The 19138-nt window shown below is 56.5% G+C and overlaps 2 protein-coding genes across 2 annotated transcripts; both read right to left on the reverse strand.

Annotated features, from left to right (window-relative positions):
• Positions 1-1515: 1515 nt before the first annotated feature.
• On the reverse strand, positions 1516-8388 carry HAPLN4 (hyaluronan and proteoglycan link protein 4). Its single transcript, XM_042977062.1, has 6 exons — positions 8378-8388; positions 7946-8058; positions 6920-7210; positions 6249-6611; positions 4341-4676; positions 1516-3979 (listed from the first exon to the last, which is right to left on the reverse strand). Exons 1-6 carry the CDS (start codon positions 8386-8388, stop codon positions 3588-3590), a joined length of 1506 nt encoding a protein of 501 aa, XP_042832996.1. The 3' UTR covers positions 1516-3587.
• Positions 8389-9034: 646 nt separating this feature from the next.
• TM6SF2 (transmembrane 6 superfamily member 2) lies at positions 9035-16428 on the reverse strand. Its single transcript, XM_007088382.3, has 10 exons — positions 16192-16428; positions 14362-14465; positions 13823-13920; positions 13651-13754; positions 13179-13261; positions 12458-12582; positions 12162-12263; positions 11760-11852; positions 10707-10826; positions 9035-9823 (listed from the first exon to the last, which is right to left on the reverse strand). The coding sequence occupies exons 1-10, from the start codon at positions 16284-16286 to the stop codon at positions 9617-9619; spliced, it is 1131 nt and encodes a 376-aa protein (XP_007088444.1). The 5' UTR covers positions 16287-16428; the 3' UTR covers positions 9035-9616.
• Between the last annotated feature and the right edge of the window lie 2710 nt (positions 16429-19138).

Consider the following 19138-nt stretch of genomic DNA (forward strand, 5'->3'; position numbering starts at 1 on the left):
TCAAGAACAGGCAAATCTACGGGCGCCTGGCTGGCTCATTTGGTAGAGTGTGAAACTCTTGATCTTGGAGTTATGAGTTTGAGCCCCAGATTGGGTGTAGAGAGTACTTAACATTTTTTTAAAAAATCAATTACAAAAATAGGCAAATCTCTGGAGGTGGAAAGTACATAAACAGTTGCCAGGGCAGGGGGGTAGGGAAGGGAGGAATGGGGAGTGTTTGTTTCATGAGTATGGGGTTTTCTTTGGGGATGATAAAAATGTCTTGGAACTAGATAGAAATGCTACAACAGTGTGAATGTTGTGTAAATGTCATTTGTGTAAAAATAGGGGGGGAAATGCATATGCATATTTGTTTGAATGAACATAAAACATCTCCGGAAGGGCACATAAAAACTTTGGAGTTCTCTGGGAAGTGAACGGAGGACTGTACGATAGGAAGGAGTGGTTTTTCTGAATATCTGGCGTCAGAAAGGGTTCTATCCAGTTTACCAACCCTTAGCTCTCCCTTAGGTGGGAGATGCAGCAACTCCAGTAGGAGGAAGGTCCCCCTGGTCGAATTGGTTTCTTAAAATCCCAGGACTCAGTCTCACCGTCAGCCTACCTCCCTAACCATCCCTGCACCAATCAGCGTTTCCCGGGGAGGTGTGCCACGGCACTCATTGGCTGAACTGGGAGTGGGCGGTGTCAGCCCCTTAGACTCTCATTGTATGAGTGGGGGTTAGAAAATTACATACTCAAGGCAAAATAGGGAACTGGAACCGCGGAAGGGAGAAAGGAACCGCAGGGAAAAGGCGGGATGAAAGAAATCCCATGCCCTCATCCCTGGAAATACGCCTCTCACCATTCCCCCATGCAAGGAAGCTAAAGTCAGCTGGAGCCCAAGGCTGTCTCACGAAGGGGCTGGACGCTGCCTTCAGATGAGTGGCTTGAGTCTCTTGGAGGGCTGTCACATCTGGTATTGAAGGATGAGCAGTTACACCGACCATCTCACTTCTACAGCCTAATCGGTTTTACACTTTGTTCTCTTTTCCCTCTGTCCGTATCCCAGAAACTGTGAATGTTTCTCGGGCCACAATCCCACCCCTACTCCACCTCCGCACCAGGGAAAATTTGCAACCTCTCTGCCTTCCTGATACAAGAACTCTCCATCCAGTTTTGCACACTTGGGTGCCTGGGGGACTGAGAGGAACCACTGGATTTGTCAACGACCCAGTCGGGACAGGGCTGTGAAGGGCCAGACACATGGGGAATGATGCAAGGAAGAGAGTGAAGGGAGAATGGGGGAGTGGAGAGGCGGGGAAAATTGAAGAGCAGAGGTGGTCCTGAGGAATGAGGGTGATGCTTCTCAAGCAAATCATCATCACACACCCCCAGCTGGGAAACGTTTTGTCCACCAAAGTACATTTATGAAGTAATTACCCATCGGCTGCCTCATTTTCTCATTCATCCAAAAAACAAAACAAAACAACTTTTTTTTTTATTGAGCCCCTGCTGTATGCTTTGCACTCACTGGGACCTCAGAACAGCTCTGGTACAGAGGAGGAAACAGGCTCAGGGGGTTGTCACTTGGTCGCAGCGGCAGGATTTGAATCCAACCCACCTGATTCCACAACTCACGGATGGGTTTCCTCAAGATGGATGTGACAATAAGGGGGTCGGGGGTTGCAGGAGGGGCCTCAGTGCTATTCCATGGAAGACCTTGGATCTGGGGGCTCCCACAGCTGGGGTGGCTTTGTTCATGGGCCATCTCTCCCGAGCTGGCTCTCAACGCTGGGGGGAGTTTGGCTGGGTTCTGACTTCTTAGCACAAATTGTCCTTTAGAGCCTGTAGCTCACTCTGGATTTTGAAGTGTAAAAAACATTCTGTCTCTCCTGGATCTCTAAGGAGTGAAACGTGGGGCAGGGGGCAGTTAGAGGAGAGAACTCAGTGAGAATGGAGATGTGGTCTCAGAGGGGAAGTGGGGAGCCCAGTGCTTGCACAGCATAAAGGGCTGGGGCTGCCAGAGTCAGTTTGCTCATCTGTATGGCAGCAATGAAAACATCTGGGGGTTGCAAGGGTGTCTCGTGCACAACTGTTGTCTGGGATATAGTTAGCGTGCAAACGGAGGAGTGTCCAGCGGCTCCAGAAGTCCAGCCATACCTGGAGATGCTGCCTGGGGCTGGGCCTCTCTGGTTAAGGAGCAGACATTAAATCCTGTGGGGTGCAGTTCCCACCCATGGTAAGAAGTTCCTGAGAGCTGGGAGGTTGGTTGTCATGGAGACGACGTTGCCGGTCTCTGTGGTGACAGTTTGATGCGGTGGGGCCCTGCTGACATGGGAAAGCCTAGGGGGACAGGTGTTCTGTCACCTCAAACACCGGAGTTTGGCTTCCATGGCAACCATTGTGGGGTTCAAGCAGCTTGGAGAGGGAGCTTGGATGGGGGAGCAAAGAGCTGGGGAAAGGGCAGCCTGTTCTCATGGTGAAAACTGGAGAGCTGAATGTTGGGACACTCTCAGGACAGTTCTGGGGGTAGGGGAGAGTGGTCTTCGTGGCTGTTGGTAAGGATGGGGACTTCAAGAAGCAGAGTGGTAGCTCTCTGGTGTCCCGGGGGTGACATAGGGAACGTGTGGTATCCATGGTTACAGCTGGAGGAGGGAGGCACTATCTCCATGGGTGTGACTGATGAGGGAAGGGCTGTGTGACTAGGTTACAGGTAGAAGTTGGGCTGGTCGCCTTGGTAACAATGGGAAGTGGGACAGCTTTCTCCACAGCTAGTGACACGGATCCTACGGATCCCTGGGCCCAGGGGATGGTCTCTTTGGTGACAGCCAGGAAAGAGGCCATCAAGTGGGAGCAGATTTGCTCCCTCCAAAGACATACCTGAGGGGTGGGGCATGGCCGCCAGTCACGCGAGCCGGCTGGGGCATGTCAGTCTGTTTTTGTGGTGACAGACGAGGCTGGTCTCCCCTGAAACTGGAGGCCTGTTATTCTGCAAACTTCGAGGACTCGCAGTGGAAGGGGGGAAGAATGGGAATACCTAATATCCAGGTCACCATAGGGAAGAGGACAGGAGCCCTGTCTCCATGTGGCCACGGGGGCGTGATCACCTGGTGAACTCTGAGGTGTCTGTTTTCTATACGTGTTGAGGGGGAGGGTTAAGGGATCAGTCTTCAGTCTCCAGGGAGATGCAGAGGGCCTGAGGCCAATCTCCAGATAATCCCGGGGGTCCAGCCTCCAGGAGACCGCGGGGGAGGGGGTGATTCTGTCTGTTTCCAAGTGACCTGGGGAGGCATTGCCAGTCTTCAGGAGACCTCATTGTCTGTTGGCCTCCAGGGGTCTTCAGGGGACATGCCCCATCTCCTGGAGAAAGTCGAAGGAGGAGGGGAAATCCACTATCCAGGAGAGGTGGGGGCTCGGTCAGTCTCCCGGGATTGGCCAGTCTATGGGGACCTCGGGGGCGCAGCCGGTGTTCAAAGACCACAGGAGGCCTGGTCAGCCTGCTACGCACCGCAGGGGGAGAGGCCAGTCTCCAGTCACGTGGTCTGTCTCCAAGAGACCGCAGAGCACTCGGCCAGCCGCCAAGCACCCCAGCCATCTGCGCCCAGGGTCTAGACGCGCAGCGGGGTCCAAGCGGCGGGGTCGCGCGCGCCTCCGGCCCAGCCGCCACCGCCGGCCCAGCCCCAACCCCAGCCGCCTGGTGCGGGGTCTGGCGCGCCGGGTGCACGGTAGCAGTAGACGCCAAAGAGGCGGCGCGTGGCGTCGGGGAAGCCCAGGCTGCGCACGCCCGGCCGGCGGCCGCCGCAGCGCGCGCGCGGGTTCACGATGGGGTAGCGCGCGCTCCCGTCGGCCAGCCAGCCCGCGGTGCAGCGGTCCAGCAGCTGCAGTTTCCACGCGGCGAACAGCTGTCCCACCTTGGCCACGGCCGCGCCGCGCGCCGCGCACGCGCGCGCGGCTCCCGAGAAGGGTACAGGCCGCAGCGGCTTCAGGAAGAACACACGTCCTGCGATGGAGTGGGGGAGAGTGGTTAAGGCCACTCCCGGGATCTGGCCTCCTAAGGGGTTCAGGATGCTCCCCACCCCCTACGTGCCTGCAACCCAGGACCCCAGCCACAGGATTCAGGAACACCCCTTCCCCTGCATTCCTGGACCCCATTGGTTAGGGCAATGTTGATGCCAAGCGATGCTTGATTGCTGCGCCAGGGTAGTCCTAGGGGTGGGGGGATATCCTGGCCTGGACCCAGGAGGGCCGGTGTGGATAGGAAGGGCGAAGGAGAGGAAACAGACGGCGGGAAAGATACAGGGAGGGGCGGGAGAGGCCCCCCTGAGGGCGGGGCTTCTTTCGTAGGGGCCAGACCTACGCACCCGGGAGGTTGGATGTAAAGCAGAAGGCGTCGTAGCGTTCCTCGGCGTTATGACGGTAGCCGTAGTTGCGCACGCCCCCGGAGGCAGCACCGCCGCCCGTCCCGGAGCTCCCGGCTCCGCCCAGGCCGCCGCAGGGCTCCCGGGGCTGGCTCACCGGGTACTGCACCGAGCCGTCGCGCAGCCAGCCTGCGTTGCACCAGTCCAGGCCGTCGCGCCAGGCCGCGTGCAGCTGCTCTGCGGATGCCAGGATGCCGTCCTGCTCAGCGCAGGCGCGCTGCGCCTCAATGAAGGTTAGCTTGTAACGGCCTCCACGGGGGTGGTAAGGGAAGACAACGCCTGGGAGGACGCATACGGTTCAGCTTGGGAATCTCAACACTCTCCTACCCACCTGACTTGTGGGGTGCTGCGTGACTCTTCAGCCTAGACCTTCCACTCCATCCCTCCACTCTGGCCTCAGACCTGAGGACACCCTTGCCAAGCTCACACTCCTAATGGTTCCCTTTGCCTTAACTTTGGGGTTCACTTGACCCTCCCTCTTAAGACACTTAATCACGTCCACCCCCTTTACACCGCTGGAGACTTTTGCTTATGTTCTTTCCACTTTTTTCCACCTGCTGAACTCCTATTCGTCCTTCAAAACCCAGCTGCCGCCACCCTCCTCCCTTCAGTCTCTAGTGCTCCTGACATTCTCTCAGCACTGGGAGCTTCCCTCTGGTCAAGCCCTGAGCCCATGAAGCTGGGGATATCTGTGTCCAGTGCTGACTCCCCCGCAGGGAGCCCCTGGAAGTATGACACTTGGCAAAGCATCTTTGATCCCCAGCATTGTCCAGGGCAGTTTCCACTGATTTCTCTTCCACCTTCAGTTCTTCTAACTTGTCCTTCATTGAACCCACAGTCAGCTCAGCTCAGCAGCATTCTGTGGTGTGTGTTTGAGGGGCAGACCTTGGAGGTGCCGATGCGTCTCTCAGCAGATGAAGGGGGGAACAAACAGGGGTCAGAGAGAAGGCCTGGACCCTGACAGATGGAGGCTTGAGTCCTGGCTCTATCACTCATTTGCATGTGTCCTGGGCAAGGCTCTAACCTGAGTCAGCTGCCCATCTGCTGGTAATAGCATCTCCCTCAGAGTTTGGGGGAAAATTAAACAAGAGGCTCCAGAGAGCTCTTCAAGCTCATGGCACATAGAGCTTCCGATAAAGGAGAGCTGCTGCTATTATTGTTATTTGCTATTGTTGGGAGGTTCAGCAAGTGAGGGCTCTGAAATTTCTCCTAGAATCTTCTTGGATGGACTGAGGAAGCAGAACCGGGTGGGAGGGAATTCTTCAGACAGAACGCCCACCTCCCAGCTCCACAGTCAGCCAATCAGAGCATCCCATCTCCCGGCCACGGTAATTGGCTCATGGATGGACACATGACTCAAGCTGGGCCAATGAGGGACAACTCTAGGACTCTATCTAGCCCTGTTAGGAAATTAATTGCTGAGCTGAAAACCTGCCTGAGGAAAGCCCACTCAGGGAAACAGGTGAGGAAGGGATTCCTGACATGGTGTGAGTGGATCTCCCTGGATCTAACTGTGCCTGGATCCTACCCCAGGATTTCCCAAAGTCCTTACTACTGACACTTTAGAAGGGGTCATCCTTTGCAAGGGGGGCGGGGGGAAAGGGAAGGGGGTTGACCGTCCTGTGCATTGTAGGATGTGTTGGAGCATCCCTGGCCTCTACCCACTAGCTGCCATCAGCAGCCCCTTTCTAGACATTGCCAATGTGTCTGGGGAGCGAATTCACCCCAGATCGGCATCATTACCTTACCCCTAAATTCCTTTAGGTCAACTTGATTTGGTTCCTATCCTTTGCAATATCTCCCACTCTCTTTCCTTAGAAACATGGTTCATCCTGTCCATGGGCTGGTTACCTTCGAGATCCAGCTTGACCATGCCAGTGTCGTCTTCCAGCTCATTGGTGACCTCGCATTCATAGCGCCCATAATCCTGCAGCGTAACGTTTCGGAGAACCAAGGAGGCATCCCCAGGCCCATCACCCTGCAGCTCCGCACGCCCGCGGTAGCTGCCAAATGCTCTGTGCTGGGGGCCGAGCGCCACGAAGACGTCGGCAAAGGCCAGTGGGTCCACCACCTTGGTCCACTTGAGGCGGACGCCGTCGTGGTCGTGGGCGGCTGCCTCATAGTGGTAGCGGCAGGGCAAGACAATGGTGCCACCCCTGTGACTGACCACCTGCCCAGGCGCCGTCTGCACCACCACCGAGCCCGACTCACCCTCTGTGGGAGAGTCAAGCAGAGTTCAGAAGTGGTCCTAGGAAGCGGGGTGGGGAACCTGGGGCAGGGGATCCCAGGGAAGTGTTATGGGAAAAAGACCTGGGTGGAGGTCAGGAGATCCGAAGGTTAAAGGAGTTCAGGGAAGGGAACTGGAACTCAGAGGGGTGGGGGGGGGGGTGGGGGGTGGGGGGTGGATTCCGGCTATCAGGAACAGCTCAATGCCCTACCCCCTACATCCTCCCTGCACCCAGGCAATCACATTTGGCCATGGCTCCCGTGGGGCAAGACCCGCTTCTGCTGTCCAGACTCACCGAGCACGTGCACGACCTTCTTCCGGCCGCGCTGCGCCCCTGCGGGGGCCGTAAGCAGCAGGACTCCCCAGGCCGCGGCCCAGAGCGCGCCGGGACCGAGGGCCGCCCGAGCACACACCTGGGGGCATACGGCACTCAGTCCAGCCTCCTGGACTTTGCCTGTCGGAGGACTAGCCCCGACCTTCCTTCCCCACGGCGAGGAATTCTCACATGCCCAGGTCCCCACCTCGGCCAGGGTCCCAGAGGAATCTTCCAAGGAGAAGGCTGGCAGACCCTCCCAGCCTCCACCCCCTAACCCGCGCACCCTCCCGGTACCTGACACTCTAGCTCCCACGCAAAGCGCACGCCCCTGGGCTCACCTGCCCTTAGTCCAGCGCAGGCCACCCGCCAGATCCCCTTCACCCCAACACTGGTGGCTCGGAGCTCCGCCCCCTTCTCTGGCCGGCCCGGGCCAGGATTGGGATGGAGGGGGGAGGAGCTGGAGCAGCGGCAGCGGCAAGGTTATCCGTGCGCCAGGAGACTGCAGCAAAGCGGCAGGGGTGTGGGGGCGGCGGGGGAGGGGGTGCGAGGGGTAGAGGAAGAGAGAGGGAGAGGCTAAGAGGGCGAGGAAAAGAAAACGAGACAGAGAAGAGCAGGGGGAGATGGAGATAGAGAAGGAGAGGCAGAGGAGAGACCGCGAGAGGGAAAGAGACACAGAAGCTAAGGAAAGATGGAGAGACAGAGACTGAAGGGGAGAGAGGAAAGGGAGCAAGAGGAGACGAGAGAAGGGGGACGCGGAGGTAGGGACTCGGAGTAAAAGAAAAGGGACCAGGAAGACAAAAAGAGGGAGGGAAAAGTAGGGAGAGGAGAGGGATATAAAAGAGGCAGAGTTCAAGGAACAGAGATACAAGAGGGTGAGAGACGGAGGGGACGGGAGAGGTGGAGCGGGGAGAGGGAGACTGAGAGGAGAAACACTGAGGGGCGTGGATTCAGACACAGAGCGAGACAGATTCCCAGAGAGGGACCCGCGCCCGTGGCCCCACTCACCATCTTGCCCGTGCGGCCCCCGCCGAGCGGCCCCTACGCGCCGGGACTGCGCTCCCCGAACACCCAGGAAGGACTGGGCAAGTCCCTTCAGGCGGCGCAATCCCGGCGTCTGCCTGCAAGGGGAGGAGGGAGGCGGACGCGGGAGCGGGGAGGAGCTTTAAAGGGGACGCAGCGACACGCGCTCCGGGAAGAAACCAGGGGCGCAAGCCGAGGAAGGACCGCGCTGGACAGTGAGTTCAGGTCCACGTCGCCGATCCTGCTGGCTGGTCTTGGGCAGGCAGAGGAAACTCTGGGCCTCAGTTTAACTATCTCTAAAATGGAGGAGGGGGGCCTGATGGAGTCTTCCCTGCAGGATGCCCAAGGTGAGCCGGGAGGGCTCAGTAACCTGCGAAAGGGGCTTGGCCTGCAGGCTTCAGTTTTCCCATTTGTCACTTGGCGGCCATCGCAGTGTCCTGGGCACCAAAAGGTTCTCACTCTGCGGAGTGGGGGCCCCACACAACAGTCACACACTCTGCAGAGGGAACTTGCAGCAACAGGTTCAAATCTGCCTCTGCCTCTCACCTGCTGTAGGACCTTGGAAGAGAGGCTTGGTGTCTCTGAGCCTCAGTTTCCACCTCTGGGAAACAGAGTGCTGGGTGGTTCTTTGGTGAAGATCCAATGGCTAGGAACACAATAGGTGGCTAAGAAATGTTGGTAGGGGCAGGGAACAGGGGAGTCTGATCAAGCCCGACCCACTCTGGGCCTGAGTCACCCCCAGAACCTGGCCCTTCACCCAAGTTCAAACCAGGAATGAAAATGAACCATTGAACCTGGAATAAAATGAGCCTTTTCCTCAACCCGTTGGCTGCCTCCTCAGCCTCAGTTTCCCCAAAATATGAACCAACCATACAGCAGAGGCAGGGTTATAGAGTCCACGATTGGATGGGCTAGGCCAAGGCTCTGTCCTTTAGCTCAGCTGCATCCAGGAGCCATGACCTCCGAACAGGACGTTTACCTCCTGCAGGCTCAGTTTCCCCATCTGGAATATATGGTAAGATCCAGTATGTACCACTTGAGGTTAGCCCTTGAAATGGTATATGGTAGGTGCTTAATAACTGTGCCACACTATTAGTAATTATAATTTATTGTCAGAACTTAGGTTTCAGATGCTTCTCTACTGATTGTGAACTCAGACAGAGTTTGACCTCTCTGAGCCTCAGTTTTCCCCATCTGGAAGATGGAGCTGTGCATACCAACCAGAGGCAGACTTCTGCTGTCCGGCTTCTCCAGCTCCTGATGGCCACGCTGGCAGCGATGGGTAGGCCCTCATGGGGTCTGAAAAGCAGGTCCCTGACCTCTGAATCCTGAAACACTCAGGCAGCAGCAATATTTGGGCATCAAAAGGTTTTTTACTAAAGGGTCCATGGGGTATGGTATGATGGGTAAATTCTGGGAGGCAGTAGAAGTGTCCTGTGGGATTGGGGTACCATGACAGCTGAGCATGTCTGTGGCCCTCTCTGTGGGAACACTTGGCCCTTGGGTCTCCCATCCTGTCCATTGGCCTGAAACCACCATGGCCAGGACCAAAGGCACCTGGAGATATACTTTCTGCCTCTAAACAACCCAGCCCACCCTTCCCCAAGCAGGGCTTGCTAGGCATGTAAACAGAGTCCTGGGGAGTCCCCAGCCCTCTCAGTGCTGCTTCTTGTGGTGGGCCGGGGGGCCAGGGGGAGGGCGCAGGAAGAAGGCGGGCCACTGAAGGCAGCGGAAGGCCAGCAGGTGGGGGCCCAGCGCATACAGCAGGTTGCACCCGAAGAAGCAGGCCCAGGCGTCATCAGGCACACGGTAGGTGAAGGGCGTGCGCAGGTGCATGGAGGCACCCATGTGCGAGAACTGTGCCTAGTGGCCACACAGGGAGGGTGGATGTCAGGGGCCTGGAGAGAACAGGTCCTAGTATCATCAACATCCCACCCTAGGGAGCCCAGGCTGATGACCTGTTTCCCCTCTCCAGCCCATCTGTCTGCCTCTAAATATTCCAGCCCCTGCACGTACTGTCTGTCCTTGTCCATCTGTCTGTGAGCCTCTCCCCAGCTGTCTAACCAGAACCATCTTCACTCTTTTAAGTGGGCCCTGTTTCCCATCTCTCTGATCTGGGCCCGGCTCTTCCTCCTGCTCTTCCCTACCCCATTTCTGTCCCCGACACAAATCCTGGCCATTCTACCCCAGAGATGTCTTCCTGGTTTCCCCTGCCCAGGCCTGGGCCCAGGCTTTATCACTTTCCATCAGGAACTCAGAAGCAAGCCCTCCAGCTCTGACTGCGCCCTCCACAGCTCAGACATATTCCATGGCTCCCCCAAGCTCAGAGTTGAAAGCCCGCAGCATCTAGCTGTCGAATTCTCTTGCCTCTGCCTTTAACCCATGTTGTGGCTCCACTAAACCGCTATCTGCCTATGTGTTTTTATGCTCTTCCCATTCTTGAAATGCCCTTCCCTGCCTAGAGAACTCATACCCATACATCAAAGCCCAACCCCTATGCTCACTCTTCTAGGAAAGCTTCCCTCTCTGGAATCCCTCTCAGCCCCTATCCTTCCCTCTCTCTAGTTCTGACCCCATGGAGTTGGGACCCCATGGAGTGTATCTTAGGGTACCAAGCTGGGGGTGGGGCCTCTCAGAGCCTGTTCAGGGAGGGCAGAAGAGCATTTGATGGGTAGGCAGAAACTTTCTTCCCTACTGATCCACCCACACCTCCCCCTCCCCCCTTCCCCCCCCCCCCCCACCTCACCTGGCCAACAGCTCCAGCAAACACCAAGGCCCAGTCAGGCAGCCAAGAACAGCCAGGGACAATGAGGGCATAGACAGCCAGGCCATAGAAGGGCAGCACATAGAACATATACACCAGCATCTAAGGGGCACACGACCAGGAGGATGAGCAGCTGCCCCAGCCAGGTCTCTTGAGACCCCCGAGGTAGAGACCCCAGGGAGGATCTGGCCAGCCTCAGATCCCACCCAGGCAGGACGGGGGCTCTCTGTGCTCCCAACCCTGTGTACGCTTTTCTCTATTTCCCTTGGGTATTCCCCCGGCCACATACATACACACACTGAGCCCACCCACATTACTCCGGAAGTGGCATGTGACCCTGGCCAACTGCAAAACTCCAGCCCCCTGGCCATAATGACCAGCGACAGAATGGACATGTTATGCAGTGATGATGGGCATGTGGGCCAATCAGAGCCTGCCTGAGACTTGTGCTTAAGCTCTGGGGAAATAAGAGCTCAGATTCTTCTGGGGTGGTTAAGTAGGGTGGATGGAGGCCTGGAGCTGCCCAAGGCTGACTCTCTAATCCCACAAAGTGACTACCAGGGAGTGGAGTCCATGCAAAGAAAACAGAGCCCAGAGACAGAGTTGCCTTAGCTCCTAGGTCCAGCCATACTTGAAGACCATATCTGTCTTCATTTTTGAAGACAGACATTTTTGGTAGGACAATGAATTTTTTTAACTTAAAAAAAAAAATATATATATATATATATATTTATTTATTTATTTATTTATTTTGAGATAGAGAGAGCGTGAGAGGGGAAAGGGCAGAGAGAGAATCCCAAGCAAGCTCCACACTGCCAGCACAGAGCCCAACACGAGGCTCGAACCCATGAACTGTGAGATCATGCATGATCTGAGCCGAAACCAAGAATCAGACACTCAACTGACTAAGCCACCCAGGCGTCCTGGTAGGACAATAAACTGGCTTGTGTTTGTGGTGCCTGCCTCAAAGAGGATTTGGTAGACCTCTATCCATGACAGGACCATATGGCCCTCTCCTCCCATCTGCCCTCTCACCTGCACCTTCGGATAGGCCACGGGGTCCCGTAGGTATGGCTCATACTGATAGATGTAGATAAAGCAGGCATCTGTGGGGCAGTCAAGCACCACCTGGGGCAGACAGGCAAACCAACAGCCTATCTGAAACATTTTTCCCACGAGAAGCTTTCTCCACCCTCCCAGGCGGGTCCCGTACCCCTTGCTCTGGCCTCCCCTACCCTTGGCTTTTCACTTTGGCTGGGAAGGTTATAGGGAGTGGGGCTTTGTCATGGAACACTCAGATCAGACTCAGTGAAGAACCTTCCTGGATGATGAGACAGGAGAGCAGTAACCTCTTTGCACTGGGTAAAGGAACATGGTTGGGGAGGGGACAGGAAAGGGAGCTGGAGGTAGAAGAAAGGCTGGCCACTGCAGACTCACCAGGCCCCGGAAGAGGGTGAAGAACCCAGCAAGGGTGAGGTATATGACAAGGACCAGGTCAACCGGGCGTCGCAGGAGGCCCTTTCTTTGCTCCTCCTGTACCTGCCCCATGGGAGAGAGACAGTGTGAGAAGTCTGGTATCCAACAGGCACTCAATAAAGGCTCATCCCTTCTTTCCTAATGGCCAAGGAGATCCTTCCAAAGAGGGCATATTTTTGACCACAAGGAACTCTAATGGGGGGGGGGGACACTGAGGTATGCTGGCACAGGGAACTGTCTGGGGGCAGGGCACTTACCATGTGAGGGATACAGCTGGTTGGTGCCCGGGACTGGCTGAAGACCTTCATGCCAGCCCAGCATGGGACCAGCATATAGGGGATGGCCAGGAAGAAGGCAGGTCTGATCTCTGAGCTGTATTTACCTGTCATAGTAGGAGAGTGGGGTGTCACTCAGTGAGGATCACCCAGACCTGGCCAGACCTGTAGGTGAATCACACCAGAGTCCCTAGATGGAACTAGTAATTCACAAATGCAAATTTTTTTTCATTTTTTAAAATTTATTTTGAGAGAGACAGAGAGAGAGAGCAGGGGAGGGGCAGAGACAGAGAGAGACAGAGAGAGAATCCCAAGCAGTCTCCTGTGCTGCCAGTACAGAGCCTGATGTGGGGCTCGATCTCACGAACTGTGAGACCATGACCTGAGCTGAAGTCAAGAGCCAGACGCTTAACTGACTGCAAGCCACCCACGCGCCCCACACAAATGCAATCTTTATTTAAGCTCTAACACCTCTGCCTCCCCAATGCTCATAAGATGATGTCTATGCTCCTTAGCCTGGCTTGCCTCAATTTACCTTCTGGGTATAGCCTCTATACTTGCTCCCTCTGGATACACCTTGGGTATCCCTCTGGTTCAGCCACTCCACATACTGGTCTGCCTCTCCCCTCTACCTATGAACCTTCTAGGTGCAGGATAGTGACCCAGCCCAAGGAGACAGAATCCCTCAAAGCCAAGTCCTTACCAAGGATGTTTCCTGGGAGAAATACCAGGATGCTCATGATGAAAGATCCCAGCCAGTACAGTCCAAGGTTCCGGTATCTCTTCCTGGGGTCAGGCACGGAGGGGTGACCAACAGATGCCTGTTCCCAAGTCTCAGAGCCCCAGCCAGAGCCCAGGGTCCACCCTGGGCTCCCCAACTCTGGGTCCCTCCCAGTTTTGTCCAGAACAGAAGGGACAACAGGGAGATGAATGAAGGAATGAACAGACTGTCTGTCCAAGGACAGAAGTGGCTGCCTAGGCACAGGGCAGTACAAGAGAAGAGAGCTGACTATAGCTTACACCTGTGACATTCCCTGGCCACTCGTGGCTGGAGCCCTAGAGAAGCCTCCTGATTTCCCCTACGCACACTTCTGGCTCCACTCAGGCTTGGGACCCCACCTGAGAACTTGACCTCCTTCTCATGGTCCAGGTGCCACTCCACCCACCCCATGCACCTTCTGTGGATGGCACCAGCCATGGCCAGGTAGAGGAGGTAGTGAACGGTGCCATCCCAGTAGCAGATGAAGACTCCATGGGCAGTGCGCAAGTATGGCTCTCCCTGCAAGGGCAGGTCAGGGCTCAGATGGGCGACAGGGCAGGAAGCATCCCCAGCTGCCCGCTATGTACCTCCTTGGTAATGAACTCCATGAAGCCCACCATGTAGCCATCTTCCTGGAGAGCAATAAGGAGGTCCACCACCGAGGTGAAGGCGAAGATAGTGAACACTGTGGGAAGAGTGGGCGGGGCACAGCCTGGGTGTGGGAGAGGCCTGAGGCAGCTTTTCTGAGACCCAGATTCCAGGCAAGGATCCTTGTCCAAGGACTGCTCCCAGTCACCACGCTCCACCGGTCACATGACCCACAGCCCCGCCTCATGAGGAGGCACAGTCCCTGCCTTTGGAAGTCCTCAGGTTGAGAAGGCACTGTCTCTGCCCTCAGGGGAATCACAAAGTGATGAGGAAGTCTTTCAGGGGCTCCCAGTCTGAGGGGAAGATACAGTCCTTCTCTGAAGAGCCCCAGGTCTGAAGGGGGTGGCCCTCTAAGGTTCCCCAACCACTGAGGGTTCTCCAGTCTCTGTGAGCTTCTCCAGTCTGATGGGAGCCCTTCAAGGACCCCCAGTCTGATGGAGGAGGCCCTTGCTCACACAGTTCTCTCTGACTGACTCACCAGCATAGAGTGGGTCATAGTAGATATCACCAGGAGACAAGTTGTAGATAGCCATGAAAAGCAGACCCAGGATCAGGGCACTCATCAATGCCACCCCCAGGGGGCTGTGGAGAGGGAAAACAAGTCAGAGAGGCCAGGCCCAGTGCTGAGGCCCCACCTCGCCCTGGTGAGGCCAAAAGCAGACTCTAGGAAGCTCAAAATGTTGAGCTGAAGTATCTGTCCATCCAGGAATCGCTCATTCCCTGAAACTGCCCTTTCCCATTACTAGGCTGTTGCCTCAACTGTTTCCCCTTTCGGGAAACTCCTTCCAGAAGTCTCTTCCACTTGGCAAACTCTTACTCATCCTTCATAGCCTATCTTTCATGACTCCTCCTCCAGGAAACCCTCCTTGACTTCTTAGAAAGGATCATTGCCAAACTTAGGCCAAGTACAGGGTGGGCATCAGTCAATTCTTTGTTTAGGATTTTATTGTTAAGTAATCGCTACACCCAACACGGGGCTCGAACTCACAACCCTGAGATCAAGGGTCATGTGCTTTTCTGACTGAGCCAGCGAGGCGCCCCAACTCTTTCTGACTATACAGTTCATCCTGTCACTTGCTGATATGTGTTTAACTCAATTTGCTGTCAGTCATTCAGTCCCACCAAGCCTCTCTGTGGCCAGACCCAGTGCCCAAGCCTGTCAGGTCTCTAAGTGCTCAGCCCTGTACACCTCACTCTCTGAAGCTCCAGACTCCTCCCAGCTAAAGTCCAAATACTTCCATCAACTCCACCCTACCCCTGCCCTGATCTGTCCCCATCAATCTGATAAGGCAGGTTGCGTAGATAATAGAAGCCATCTTTGGGCAGCCCCCAACACAAGTGGGCAGAGTGGGGGGTGGGAAAGCTATCCAGGGTCCCACACTCTCCCCTACACTCTCTCCAGACTCCTACCTTCTCATGGACCCCTCTGACACCTGACAATCCCCATCCTGGCCCCAACAATGACAATTATAGTAATCAGATAAGACCACACAATTTGCAATCCTTAACTGTAACTATGGGATGAGGTCTAGGATTATGTTCATTACACACTGAAGAAACTGAGGCTCCCAGAAACAACCTAGCTCACCCAAGTTCCAGGGGGATAGAGCCAGGAATTTGTACCCAAGGAGCCAACCCCATAGTCAAGACTCCCTCTATCCCATGTCTTGAGTTGAGCTAGTTGAGCCCCTGGCTGAGGGGCTTGCAGATGTCTGGTACAGTGTGGCAGGATCCACAGGGCTAGGGTCTAGGGTTAAGAGCCAAGGGAGGTCACAATACGTAGGGAAAACAGACTAAAGACAGGGTGGGCCAAACCTTAACAGAAAAAAGTCCCAAGCTTGAGATAGGCGATGGAGGGGCCATCTGGCAGGGGTGGTGGAACAGAACGCGCGTCCCTGTGTGCGTGTGTCAAGAGCTAGGTCATCAGGACCTTATCTGGGGCAATACTGTGACTGACTTTGGTGAGTCTGGAGCTGGGCACAGCCCTGGGAAAACCCCAGAAACTCTCCAAAACCCTGCCCTTTGGGGGGCTCTGCTTCTCAACCTTTCTCCCCAGGCCCTAAACGTCCCAGGAGCGCCCTCCACCCCCAACACACAGCCCCCTGCCCGGCAGAAAAAGGACTTCCGGCTGGGTGGGGGTGTGGGGAGTTCTGCCCTAGCCCCCTTCCTCCAGGCCAGAGCTGCGCAGGGACGCTGGCTTGGGAGAGCCAGGCTAGCCGTCGCGCATCCTCCCTCCCGGCTACCACCAATCCGCCCTGGCCGCCCACCCCCGCCCCCGGAGTCCGCCCTGGCCCCTCCCCTTACGCACTGCGAGAGCGCCGAGACGTGGTTGAGCGCATAGGACAAGGGGAGGGCGCCGAGCGACAGAGCGGCGATCTTGCCGGCAAGCGGCGGGATGTCCATAGCAGCGGCGCCTGGACCCCGGCGCGGCCTCGGCGCGGCCTCCTGGGCGCCCGTCTCTTCTGCAGTGGCGCGTCTGGGCGGGCGGAGGGAGGGGGGTGCCGGGGACCCGGCCGGTCCCGGCCCCGCCCTGCGCAAAGGTCGCCCCCCGCTGCGCCCTGGTCCAGCCGCAGTTCCTCGACCGCTCCGCTAGCTCCCGGGGAGCCTCTGAGGCCCCTCCTCCTTGAGGCGGCCCCTCTCCCCGCCCCTCTCTCGCTTCACCCTGGCGGGACTCAGCGCTGTTCTCAGCGGCCTTCCCAGCCGCCCAAGCCTGTTTCTCTATAAAAAGCTAGAACACCATGTCTCCGGATTCTTCCGCTGTTGAGGCGCGGGTCTGCAACCTTGGGGCCCTGGGCCAGCAACTTTATTCTAAGAGAATTCTTTCTCCGGTCCTCCTTCTGCACTTCTGCATTTTCTGTCCCAGGGCACCGGTGTACCAACCTCGACCCCGAAGTCTTTTTAATTCCACATTCCCTAGACCTTTCTCCCCCTAGGATCAAGTGGGCATTGCCCATATGCGCTAATGGAGGAACCTCAGTCGCTTGGACACAGAGTTCCCTTCAGAGCCCTTGGACTGGAGTGTTCACGCAGTGGCCACACACATTTAAGCACGTGTCCGGGTGTGAAGCTTTGACTAGATCTGGGGACTATCTCAAGGCAGGCAGCCAAGATCAAGGGTTTGAGGGTCTCTTGAAGGACTCTCTGTGCTGTTCCATGTAGCGTGGGCACCTTGTGGGCAGCTGAGCCTGCGACCCTGCACAGTGGGTGGGGTCAAAGGGAGGGAGTCCAAAGGGTGTGTTTAGATTGGGTGTGGATTGCTCCAGTTTGGTGAGGAGTTTGGGAACAGTGTTTCTGGCAAGGAGAATAGATCAGGCCTGGGGCTGGTGTGTGGTGGGAGGAACAGAGGGGAGAGCTGAGGTTCTGAACAGCCTACAGGAGGCTGGGGAAAATGTAAAAGGGTGTGGATGGGGGGTGCTCAGGATCAGAGAGAGGGCTGTACGGTGGGGGAGAGAATTAGGCAGCTGTCTTTGTCACTCCCTCCAACCAGCTTTGGACTCTTGCCCATGTGGTACTTGTGGCTTTGGAAACAGCAATAACTGCCCGTGGGGGAGCCCACAGTCTGTGGTTAGGGAATATTCTAACACTCACCCTTTTTCTACACAGCCCCTTGGCCTTATGCCAGTTGGGGCCCATCTCTGAACCTGCCACCAACCTGACAGCCTCCCTCCCTAGTTGTCTATTGCCCATGAAGTTCAGGTTCCTCTGGGTTGACCTGAGGCTCCAGTCTCCTTCCTGGGCTTTTCCCAACTCTAGCAGTACCAACACACGCCCAGGCCTCTTTTCTGTCTGTAAGATGGACCCTCTAGCATTTCCTCACCCCTTAAAGCAGATCCCAGTGTCCCCTCCTCCAGGTACCTTCTCTGCCCAGGGTCCTTGCTGGGCTGATACCCTGCAGGACGAGGGGTGTCTGGTCTAGCTGTCCAGCAACCTGGCCTTGCATCTGTGTCTGCAATGAGCCACCTGCACAAGCACACTGAATTCAGAGGCCATCTCTTCCAACTCTCCACTTGCCTGGGAGTAAAGTCCGTGGGCTGAGTCTGGCAAGCCTCCCAGTCACTGAGAATTCAACTAAGGGGTGACCTTTACCTGGATGGCAAGGTGCCTGGGACTAATGCCTAGGGTCCCTATCCATGGAAACTCTGGCTCCCTAGAGCTACTCTTGTGCTCAAGCCCGGGGACCCCTGGGCAGCCTCCATGCATGGGAATGTCACCCCTTTGCCCTGCTCTGGGCTGTGTCCATGGAGGGGAGACAGGGTGGCATACATCATTCCAGCCTGGGCTCTGCTGTTGAGACTCCCAGTACCTGGACACTCCCACCCCTGCCCATTAAGACACTCCCCAGGCTGCCTCTATGACAGCACCTAGTTCCTCTTCGCAGCATTTATCAGTCTCAGGTTCACTGCCATGCCAGGGGGCAGATCCTATCCATTCAGTCAGTGTTGTGTTTACTGAATGACAGAATGCAGGCTAGCCCAGAAGCCCAGCTCCAGCTAGAGTTTTCAGAGCCCATGAGCCCACAGATGTTGAGCAGAACCCACTAGGGGCGTGTGTGGGCATATGGGGGAGTTGTGGGGACCCCTCAGATCTCCAAGCCATAATACTTCAAGCAGGGCTCTCGGATTCCTGGGACCCCACCCAAGCTTCTCACTCAGCAGCTGCAACTGAGGAAGAGCCCCAGGTGGTCTCGGCACAAATGGGACGTGCAGGCTCTGAAGATGTAGGCTGCATCTGCCCATAAAGCCACCTCCTGGGGCACGAGCCCCAGGGACTTAAGTGTCTACCCCAATGGCAGGACCCAGGGCAGCGGGGGCAGCCTAGGCTGCAGCTATCACAGGCTAGGCTTGCCGTGTGTGACTGTTGCAGGGAGGAGTCGTCGTCAGCGCCACCTGCTGGCAAGGTGACTGGCATAGGTGTGCCCTGGGTAGACATGCCTCACACTTCTACCGTCTGGGCCCTGTCTAGGGACCCCTTCCAACGTCCTCCTGCAGCACAGTGCTACACTGGGATGCCCCTGATGTCTCTGGTCCAGGTGCAGCCAGCTCTTGTTTGGCCAGCCACCAGTCCCACTCAGGAGGTCCATGGACGCTCCCCTCAACTCTAACCCAGGATGATGGGGTCGGGGGAGGGAGGCCACAGGCAGACAGGGTCTAGGTGGTTTCCTCAGATTCTTCAAGCACTAGGGAACCTTCCCAGCAGGACCCCAGCCCATCTGCCCAGCCCAGCCCTGCAGCTAAGGAAACAGGAGTGGATTCTGG

The sequence above is a fragment of the Panthera tigris genome, chromosome A2 (genome assembly GCF_018350195.1).
Source record: "Panthera tigris isolate Pti1 chromosome A2, P.tigris_Pti1_mat1.1, whole genome shotgun sequence".
Lineage (NCBI taxonomy): Eukaryota > Metazoa > Chordata > Mammalia > Carnivora > Felidae > Panthera > Panthera tigris.

What these genes read in the sequence shown, in the direction of transcription:
- TM6SF2 (XM_007088382.3), bottom strand. Translation starts at nt 16,286, where the DNA reads ATGGACATCCCGCCGCTTGCCGGCAAGATCGCCGCTCTGTCGCTCGGC. An exon ending in GCTGGTGCCATCCACAGAAG is followed by an intron (nt 13,262 to 13,650) that starts GTGCATGGGGTG and finishes GCCTGACCCCAG; the next exon opens with GAAGAGATACCGGAACCTTG. An exon ending in TTGCTGGAGCTGTTGGCCAG is followed by an intron (nt 9,824 to 10,706) that starts GTGAGGTGGGGG and finishes TGTGGCCACTAG; the next exon opens with GCACAGTTCTCGCACATGGG.
- HAPLN4 (XM_042977062.1), bottom strand. An exon ending in GGGGCCGCACGGGCAAGATG is followed by an intron (nt 7,211 to 7,945) that starts GTGAGTGGGGCC and finishes TGCGCGGGTTAG; the next exon opens with GGGGTGGAGGCTGGGAGGGT. An exon ending in CTTTACATCCAACCTCCCGG is followed by an intron (nt 3,980 to 4,340) that starts GTGCGTAGGTCT and finishes ACTCCATCGCAG; the next exon opens with GACGTGTGTTCTTCCTGAAG.